The 11,151-nt window shown below is 42.0% G+C and overlaps 1 protein-coding gene across 1 annotated transcript in view; it reads left to right on the forward strand.

Moving 5' to 3' along the window:
• The window catches only part of ACAP3 (ArfGAP with coiled-coil, ankyrin repeat and PH domains 3), a 308,590-nt gene extending 298,820 nt beyond the window's left edge, over positions 1-9,770 (forward strand). Inside the window, exon 26 of the mRNA XM_069241084.1 lies at positions 6,655-9,770. Within this exon, the coding sequence (XP_069097185.1) occupies positions 6,655-6,761 (107 nt within the window). The 3' untranslated portion in view covers positions 6,762-9,770. The remainder of the gene's footprint in view (positions 1-6,654) is intronic.
• Positions 9,771-11,151: the final 1,381 nt, after the last annotated feature.

Below are 11,151 nucleotides of genomic sequence, written 5' to 3' on the forward strand. Positions count from 1 at the left end.
AGATATTAAAACCCAATCCTTGTGAAAGAAAATATCTCTATTAGAAATGAAAACATCTCCTCTGCGGATATACAAAATTTGCATACTGCTTGTTTTTTCTAGTTTTTTGCCAGTGAGCTAAAAATAGGCCAAAGCCACAATTTTCGATTTGAGTCAAGGAAACTGCCCAGGTGCCCCACTAGTCATGGCTTCATTGAAATAGAACGACCTCACGTTGCACTTATTACTTACTCGTTCGTGTATGTTTTGGAAGAGAAATTAAATTACTGTGAGGACTTACTATTTACAGACCGTTTTGACAAGGTTAGACATTTTCACAGGCCTAAACCCAACATCGTCATCATAAATTATCATCCGTTAATTTGTTCATTCCGAGGTGAGAGATTATTTGGTGTTCCCAGTTCTGTTTCTAGTAGGCATACGATCCCAAATGGCACTTACAGGAATCTAATATGGGAACCAAATGCAGAGGTTAAAGATTGAAGGGGCCAGCAGACAAATTAACTTTCTTAAACTGCAGTGTAGGGTATTAGCAGCTCGGTCACACTAGGACATTGCATGTTGTGCATATTTTCATATAGATATATGAGTTCAATACTCTGAACCTAATACATTTCAGTCCATCTGCACAGCTGCCTTAATTCCAGGCATGCTACATTCTTCATTTGTTCACCTATACTAGCTAGCATCTTGAAAGTGTTAAATTTGTGTCTCTGGGTTTGCATAACGTATATCTGTGGGTGTATGTGTGTGTAAAAAAGAACATTCAAAGGTCCTGATGCTCCTGCCCTCCCTCTAAAATGGTGATTACACTTTACACTCTACAAATGTAGTGTATGGCATGGCGTTATAGTTTATGTATTTGTGTTTTTAAAGAGGGATATTTAATCGAAGCTTAAACCATTAGGACAGTTGTTTCCATGTGAAAAGTCATTGTAACATGCAAATTGTGAGACACTAAACTTTTTTTCTCATGTTGGTTTCACTGCATTGCGATTAGAACATAGATTTTTGATCTTTGCACTGTAGCAGGCAATGGGTGAATGTGTATTTATTAGTACAGTTGGGCTCAATGATGTGTTGATGGACCACACTTATATTTACTGGCATGGCATAGATATAGGGCTGTGGTGACTGTGCAGTTACGGTTCATCTGCAGTTTCCTTTGAAAAGGCATTTTTGTTTTGCCAATAACGTTTGACACCATAGATGGATCTGGCTCAGATTTGGCTGTTGCTCGAACTAGTCAGCTGGGTTCAAGTATGCCAATGTTAGCACAGATCTCTGCAGGGGGAAATAGTTAACAGTTAAGGGTGTGTGAACCAAGATACGTTTTTTTCCACTTTAGCGCCCAAAGTACATTTTGCTGACTTCTACAGCCAAAAGCACTTAATGGATTTCACAAAACCTGGTATGAAAGAAGAACTTTACTTGTAAAGTGTGCTTTTGTTGGTTGGGTGTAAGTGAATTTAATAGTTTTTAAGATACAAGTGTTTTAAAAAGTTGCAGAGCGGTCTTTAAAGGGTTTATTCTTTTGTGTATCTTAGCCATTTTATTCTTGGATTCACTGATCGGACCTACAGATACTGTACAACCAAGATTTTAAAAAAAAGACGAAATCCAGGAGCCTTTTTTTCCTGTAGTCGCTTTTTGATCCAAAGTTCTAAGAGTGGAACTACAGGTCTGAATCCTCAGACTGAGTGTCCCAAAAGTAAAAGTTCTGTTGTGGCTATATCCTCGATCAAAAAATAAAGGTCATTTAAGGGGAACGGTGAGTTGGACCCCATGAGTTAAAATTTTTTAAAAAGCGATGCTGGGTCAGTGGATCCTTTTGAGGATTTGCTGTATCTTAAAATTATGAACATGTCTGCGGTATCAGTCTCCAGTATTTTGGACCCTGGGCACCATTGTAGGTGTCAAGATACCCATAATCTGGAAAATAATCTGCAGAAATGGCAAACTTCATACACACCTACAACAAACCCTGGGCAAGCTTCAATACCCATGCCTCTCAATTCATGGTCATAGAAGCCTGCCATGGGTTTGCAGTGCTAAAGCATGAAGGATTCACTATATCACAATACCAAAACAGGGTCTATCAGTCAAAGACAACAATGAAAAAGAGAGTCGACAACTATGCTCAGTGGGCGTTAGTTGCAGGCCCTGGCCAGAGGCCAGGTCCTGCAGCCAACCCCCCACCTTGCATGGCATAGCATTAAGCTGTACAGAGCAGTAATGGATGCTTGTGGTGTGTTGTGCACAGGACATGGCAACAGGCCAGAATCTACAGTCAACACCCTCTGGGCATGGCTGAAGCCAAATTGACAGGGCAGACCCTATGGCCATCCTCTGCTGAGCATGGCCAAAAGCTGTGTGGAGCAAGGGTTGGCCACTCGTTGAGGTTTGAGTGCAGGGCCTGGTTGCATACTAGGCCCTGTGGCTAACCGTTGACCACTGTCCCAAACCCAGTGCTGCGCAAGGTATGGCCGAAGGCCTTCAGTATTGAGGATTCAAAATTAAGTGTGTCATAAAAAAATATGAAATTCACTGCAAAAGCTGTTTTTCACTGACTTATGATTCTGCCTCAAATGCTCAAAGTCTCTAAAATTCTCAGGTTCTGTACAAAATGGATGCCATACCTCGTCACCAGTTGCACAGAAAAAAAAACATTAATTTCAAAATCGCACAGAAAAAGGATTGTCTACCATGAGCAAAACATGCTTGCGGTGTGAGCTATGGCATTCGTTGTCTGAACTGCATAACATAATTAGCGAATTTCAGTGGTTGTGCTTGTTTCATACAAAACTATAACTCTGTTTTTAATGGTGTATTTTTTCAGTGAATTTCTTACCCCCACTGTACATCGCCTCCGTCATGTGCAGCACGGGTTGCTCAAGTTCAAGCTCTGTACCCGATACGCCATGCTTGTTCATCTGGCCATTAGCCCAAGGGATTGGACGCCAGGTGTGGCCAATCCCCATTATGAGTGTTAGCCACATGACCTGACTTGCAGTCGGGCCTGTGCCCCATGCGCCGTGGGCTGCTAACCCCCATGAACATGGCATATTAAAACACATGTACACATATATATTAGAGGGTATGCCTTCTTATTGAGGGTTTGTCAGTGGTATTTCACAGGAAATAAAATAATGTTTGGGGCTTTTTTTCATTCCAGTGCAGCCTTTTCATAAGGTACCGTGGTACTCCTGCTGGAGCTGCCGTTCAACCCCATTGTTCTGCAGTGCTGTTAAAGTCTCTGGAGATAAATTAAATAAATTACCAGTGAATTTGGGATCTGCGGGAAGGTGGGTGTCTATGGAGAGTTGGGTGCAGGGCCTGGCACTGAGGCCAGGTCTTGTGGCAAATTCTCCCCCCCCCTCTGTTTCCCCACAACCCAACCCCCTGCATCGCCTTTGGCTGTGCATTGCAGGGATTGGCCTCCCTTGGAGGGTTGGTTGCAGGACCTGGCCAGAGGTCAAGCCTTAAGCTCCGAAAAGAAGAGTCTTGTGTGCCCACAGAGTTAGTGTAGACGTATGACCAGCCCTCAGAGGCGCACAGGCGTCTGTGCAGTGTCTATGTGCATCAGGGATTGGGTGTAAGCTGTATGAGCAGGGGATTGTCTGCCTGTGACAGGACTGTACGCAAGACCTAGCTGGCGGCCCCGTTCTGCTTCCAACCACTTGATGTGCACAGCTGACTGAAGGCCATATGGGAGCAGGAAATTTGGCTAAATATGATCATAAACCTCAGATATTCACTGAAAAAATCAAAGGTTGAAGTAATGTTATAGTTTGGTATGGCAAGAAGATCGTACCTTAAATTTAAAAAAAAGGAAACTCACTGAAAAAAAACAAAGGTTAAATTGAAGTTTTTGTTAGGGTTAAAATAATGCAACAACAAAGGTTTCAACACCCCCAAAAAACTATATTTTGAGCCTCCGCCATGCACTGCTTCTACCCTCACATATTGCATCACTAATGGCATGGTAAATAACATCATTGATGGCATCACTGAGGACACTATCCCATCATTGTTGCAGTGATCTAGAGTTTATGGACATATAATTCAATATGCTACACCTATGGCCAATTTTCTATTCACGTCAAAGAGAATAGCCTCTGAAAGACTTCACATGACCCCGAATTTTAAGATTTGTTTGGCAAAAACGTTACACATCTTCCTGAAATTGGCGCAATGGCATATAAAAAGCCATCATTACAGCGCTACTGTGTGACAAACCACCTCTAAAAGGGACCCTTCTACATTATTCACCAATATATAATGCCACAAATTCTGTAGCAAAGTTCTGGAAATAAACATCCACAGCTTAGAAGCATCCTTGCTACACAGAGGTTTCCTACAGTCCTGTATTACAACTATTAAAATGGGCTTGTGCTCAGATATCTACTGGTGGATAGTATGTAGTCAGCAGAAGCCTTGGCCTTTTTCACACATTTTTTGGGTCAGGGTCTGGCTTAATACACACATTACCTGGAAACATACTTCTGCAACCCTCATCAGGAGCACTCATGGTTTAGCTCAGTGGTTCCCAACCTGTGGTCCAGGGACCCCATGGAAGTCCACGTAGCATCCTCAGGAGGTCCACAACTGCTTAGAAAATTAAATAATCTTAACAGATTAGGCCCCCAGCTTTAAGTAATGACTCAGCGGGGGTCCCTGGATTCCTATAATGATTCAGTGGGGGCCCCCCGGTTCCAGTAATGATAATGTGGGGGTCCACAAAAGTCAAAAGATGAGAACCACTGGTTTAGCTTGTTTGACAGAGTTAATACTTGCACCTCAGACTTTATTGATTTGCAGATAGACGCACCATATAACTTTGATGATGCACAATCACACTTGCTTCCATGACTTAGCTATTTCAATGCTCTGCACCAACACATGCCACAAAGTACCTTTATGCTGTATATGCAATTGGTGTTGTCAGTGATGTAACCAAGGATGTTATCGATGATGTAATTTGAGATCAGTGATGTAATCAGTGTTGTTATTTAACTTGTCATGAGTGATGTAATGTGAGGTAATTAGCAGTGCAATGGGGGCGAACATTATAGTTGGCTCTGTAAATTATAACTAGTGGATTTCAGTAGTATTTTGTTTTTTACTTGATCGTTTTTGTGTTACTCGAACATCTAATGTCACTTAAGTCTTTGTGTTTGAAATATATATATATATATATATATACACACAAATATGAATACATATGATGCTGAACGAGTGTACTAATATTGGTAATAATTAATGAATATAGTCAAAGGAGCCGTCCATGTTATTACGAAAGTACCGAAAAATAACAAGAAAAAACATTGTTTACTTCCTCACAGATTGTAAGTTACAACCATTTTGCACAGGAAAACAATTCTGATCATAGTCATGTGTCCTCTTCGATGATATTTTAATTACCTGCTCAGATTTAACCCCCTGTATCCTGATTTTGGTTGAATGCCGTTGTGTAACTAATACATATGAAAATACCATGGCATAAACGTTTAATGCAGATCCACACTGAGAAATAAACAATTTATTACCATTTTCATGGAGGAGGGGGCATCTTTGCTCACTGCAGCATTCGCTCTCATAAGTCCTGGCCCATCTCCTCCTCCACCAGTCCTCGACTCTTTGCCACATTGCTGAATTGAAAATCCCCTTCTGCACTTGCTGTATAAGAACACACTCTCTCGGGGCCAGTAATAGTCCATCGTTAGTTAAAAGGTGTTGCAAGTGGTTGTTGAGCTACAAGCATTGCGACTGGATGAAAGTATAAAGCATTTATCTCGCATTTTGTGGGGGCTTGTGTGATTGGCTGGGGAAGAGGGAACAAACATCCATGTCCAATGAAAGGCTCAGTGGATGGAGGGAGAGATTGCCTTTCACGTCCCAGTGATAGGCATTGTGATTGAATTGAGAGGAAGATATTGATAGGATTTCATTCCCTGATAGAGTTGCCATCTGACTGGTAAAAGGCTGGTAAAAATATTGATAACGATCGTAAAATCCGGAATGTTTCTCATTTAAAATAAAAACTTAAAACAGAAAAAACATGAAGGAAAAACGTAAAACATATTTAAGAGATTACTACATTATGTCTAAGTGATTATCAAAGCAAACAAAGGGATACGATAATTTAGATGTTAAAAAAGAATGCGGAGGATTTTACATAAATTCTTATCATTCCAGAAATGAAGAAGGGTGTTGTGTCCTTTTCCAATGATTATCACTGTGATTGGATGAGGAGAGTAATGGGCCTTCATTACTAAGTGACAAAAAAATCTGCTCAAGAAGAAGGGTAGGGCAGGTCTCCATCTCAGAGTGAGAGGCTTTCCATTGGATGGAGGTTAGAGGGGCGTGCCTTCGCCTGCCAATAAAAGGCATCTGATTGAATGAGGAGGAAAAAGATAAGGAGAGGAGTGACACAGGTGAAAAGGGTTTTCATAAATGTGAAGTTAACTGACAGACCATGGGAGAGGGGCTCATTCCTGCTGTCAGTCGTATTTTAGTACGTCTATATGTAGTAGTCCACGTCTACTGATTTAGATGAAATGTTATTTTTAATGTAATTTACCTGTACATTAGAGAGGTTTGACCCGTATATTTATTTTTCTTTTGTATGTTTTTTTGGCTTTTTTCTTGCAGGTGATACAACTTATCTGGACATCTTCCGTGAATTCTCCCACATGGCATCAAACAACCCAGAGAAATTGAATAGGCGAAGCTTACACTTCAGTCACTCCTGCAGATAACACACACCCTAATACAGGAAACTCCACTCTTACTTAGGAAACTCCAACCTACCATAGGGAACTCCATTCAACCGTAGGAAACTCTCTCCGTGAGCAGTCATTTTGACAAAGATCATTCACCATTTACATGGAATCTCCCTCCAGGAAAAGTCACTCTGACAAAAACGGACACTGCTGGAGGAAACTGCTTCCATAATCACTCACAATCATAGCACTTGTGGTACCACAGGAAACTATCTAGGAACAATCACTATGACGCATAACTTTCAATCTACCTCCAAAAACTCACTATCACACATCGTTTTCAACCCATCACAGGGAATTCCACTGTACGACTAGCCACTCCAACACGTAAGGGAACTTCACATAGGAAACATCCTTTTGAACAGACACTACAACATATAACAGTCTCTCTGTGTTAGGAATCTCCAGGCATAAATAGTCACTCTTGACACACCCAACCTACTATTGGCACTCCATTCAGAACAGTCACTGACACATAGCATTTACTCTGCCCTTGAAATCTCCCTCATGAACTATTACTTTGATAGCTAGAATATCAATTTTCATTTGCACAGATAACGCTCGCCATTCCATTAGCAAAGCCAACCGCGAACAATCCCTTCAAGGAAAATCCCTCGACAATCACTTCAGCATATAAGGTTCACGTTGATATATTAACTCACTTCAAGAACAGTCACTCTGAAACATACAACTCATACTACCATTGCAGACTCCCCCTTAGTAGTTCTTCAGTTAGATAAACTCTGTGTTCTAACTCCTTTTAATAACACTTGCTTCTCCAAGAACAGTCACTACCACTAAAGACCCTCACCAGGCTTTAGAACGTCCTGTCTATAAATGTTCACTTTGAGAGATGGCACATGACCCCCATGGGCATCCGCAGAATTTTTATTGGGTGGGACGGGGGTCCGCGGTGTTACAGGTGTTGCCAGGGCCGTGGCCCTACTAGTGTAGGCAGCATAACACTAAGGTGGTCGTAGTGTTTACGCTGCTCTGTAAGTCTACACACAAGGCTCAACCTAAATCAAGGGGGGGCAGCACCCCTGCTTGGCCCCCCTTGCGGATGCCCATGCCTGAGCCCACCCTAGAAGACTTTGTTCATAAATAGTCACTGTTGCAGGTAACCACTCCCTACCCAATTAACGCCTCCTCCTGAAGCCCTCACTCTCCCATATAGCACCAAAGGAAATGGCAAGGACTGTGTTATGTAGCAAGAAAAAGCAAAATATGTGTGATATGGCAGAATATTCTCTGGCAGTTTTATTTCATTACTTTGACTTTTCAACACACAATAATAATACCATCTGGGCGAATGTTTCACTTTACCAGTACCATTTGAACACCCGAGTACAGCACCCATCACTTGAAAAATGACTTGGGTCTGCCACTGTGCAGGACAATGTGCTGGGTTTTTACTTTTTTGTAACTTTTGCTATGTTTCAGCTAGAAACAGTTTTGGTTGAAATCTACACATTATACTGCAGATGGTGGATCTCGTGACGTGGTATATCCATATAATGTGGAAAATATTGTTGTCATTAAATCACGTAATTCCTATGGTCCTGTTCATGGACATCCAAACCTCTTGAAAGCTTTCAACTAGTAGCAAGTGGGCAGCCACAGACCTCGGGGTTCAATAGCACTTGATTTTTTTAAATGAGAAGAGGAGTCTCACCTCGCTGGTACCTTGCTAAAGTCTGTGAGGCTCAGTTTCCTGCTGGCTCATACATGGGGGCTGCTGATTTCCTGGTAGCATGCCACTAATCTCCATATTGTTTGCATTATCAAAACTATGTGCAGGCGAAGTCGCAACGTTTTTTTTCCCACAACCCTTGCAGTGTTGTTCAAAAACATCTCGACTTCTTAAAGCCTGCAAGGTAAACTTGCAGGGACAAAATCTGCACATGGTGGATGGAAAAGCTGTGCTGGAGACAAGTTTGCAAAAAATGTTTGGTCTTGGCTGGGATCCATTAGGTGGACAGTTATCTTGCTGTGCAATGAAGTGTCTCGCAATGCACAGAAAAAACTTTGAAAAATGTGTAAATCTTAATCTTTGCACAATTTAGATGATGACAAAAAAACACTTTACACTCCTTTTTTAAAATATCTGTTAACGCAAATAAACCACCAGATCTATCCATAGTCACTTTGTTTGCCTGCTCTATGTAAGGCACTGCATAGTTTTCAAATCTACTATAGTTTTTTTCCTTATCATTTAGCATTGGTCTCTGCTCCAAGATGTTGAGATTTCACTTAATGATTTAATCCACCCCTTCTGCTGTAGGCAGTTCCCAACGTCCACCTCCTTCTCTTGTAGATTAATTCCAAATGCCGTTCCTGCCATCCACCACTCTATGTGGTCTCATGTTGTATTCCAGCTCAGTGACACAACGAAACCTGACGGCGCCCCACCATCGATGTTTACTGCTCATTTACCCCACTCTGTACACCCCAATATCTCCATTCCTTCCTCTGCTGCTTTAAGTCACACTTGTCCCCCAACCTGAGGCTGTGAACTCTGGAAGCGCCCAGTGACCACCACTCAATGAAGGACTGTGTAATAGCACTTACTCTACCCCTTTCCTAATGGTCAGCTTCTAAGAGTGAAGGCTGTTTTTGCAGCAATGGCTGCAACAAATAGTGACTATTACCCCCGCCTACGTTTGCATTTTTTGTACGTGAATGCTGGAAAAGTTGTTTATTTAAAGCATGGCTTTTCTGTATTTTGAAAAATATATATTTTCGCATTTGTAATATTGTTTCATAGACCTATATAAACAAAAGGGTTGGCTATACAGGTATAGACAAACCCTGAATGTATTAAAATGTATTTGTTGAAGGTGATGTATATAGAAACCGTGTTTACATGCTGAGTAATATATCGATGTGGCACAAAGAAATTGTATTTTTAATAATGGCTGTATAGAATGAACTTTTCCTCGAGTACAAACAAGAGACAAAATAAAGGACTTGACTGAAAATGGATTGTGTTTTTGAATCTCCTTATTACGAAGGGTGAACCTGGCGAAAGAGTTGGGACATCTGGCATGCTTGGCTCAATGTTTCTATTTCCAAGGTTAGAAGAAAAAATAAATCCTGAAAGAATGCCTTGCATAAGGCGCATAGGACTTTAAATTTCCTCCTGATTTCCAGCAGGAGCATGTGGAATGCTTTCAGAGGAGATTTTGGCCCTCATTACGATCTCGGCGGTCCTTCCTGGCAGTCAATAGATGACCACCAGTGCAACTACCCTCCGCCGGCCGTATAATATTTTCCCCGCTGGGCCGGCGGAGAAAAGGGCCGTAACATTGACAGCGGCTCCAAATAGAGCTGCGGCCAATGTTGGTGTGCGGCAGGTGCAGCTGCACCCGTCGCGTAGATCATTGCCTGTAAATCGGGCAGTGACCTGCGTGATGGGGCACTGCAAAGGGGCCCCAGAGTACACCTTCCTCCACCCTTTTTGTGGCGGGGGAACCCGCCAGGGAAAGGCTTGTGGCAGAAGGGATCATTATCCGAGGGGCATCGCTGCTTGCAGCGCTGCCCTGTCGGAAAATGATTCCCTCCACCATCAGGCTGCCTGTCGGCGGAGGAGGGCCACCATAGGCAGCCCTCACTGTGCTCATTATATGGTGGTTCAGATTGCTATGCCAGTGGCGGTCTTTGCACCCGCCGCTGGCATGGCAGTCTGAACCGCCGGGGTTCATAATGACCCCCTTAATGTGGTCCTGTTTATTTCAATGAATACTGAACCATGAAGTCTGATTTTCTATTCCTTGTGGCATGTCAATGTGCTTGTTTGCTAGGGCAGTATATCCCACAGTATGATTGTCCCAAGACCGCATATTTGGGGAGGAACAACAGTTGAAAGACAAAGCTAAACTAAAATAGAACTCCTTGAGAGAAAACACTAAAGTGTAGTGGAGGATTTTAAGAGAAGAGAGGTAAAGATGGAATCTTGGAAATACTGAGCTGGTGACACAGATGGGCCATTGTACTACAAGGGTGTCTTCTCTGTAGATCAATAAAGAGTACAAGATGAAGTTCAGAGCATGAGGCAAGAAGAAAAAGAAAGAGCAGAAAGGGAAAATAAGATACCAAGTGGTGGAACAGTAATTTGGGGTGTGCACAATCATATACTTTTATTCAGGTAATTCTATTATATTCTCGTCAAGTTTCATGGTTAACTGTAGTTTAAAGGTGTTTCACATGATTTTATAAAGTGTGCCCACATCTGACAAAGTCTTGCGAGATATGGGAAGGTAACTAGTCCAAGCAAAAAAGTATCTCTGTGAGACATTTTTGAGACATTTTTGTCCAAGCCAGTCTTCCTCATTTATCTTGCAAGCAGGAGCGTCTTGTACCCTTT

This window comes from Pleurodeles waltl, chromosome 6 (assembly GCF_031143425.1).
Source record: "Pleurodeles waltl isolate 20211129_DDA chromosome 6, aPleWal1.hap1.20221129, whole genome shotgun sequence".
NCBI lineage: Eukaryota > Metazoa > Chordata > Amphibia > Caudata > Salamandridae > Pleurodeles > Pleurodeles waltl.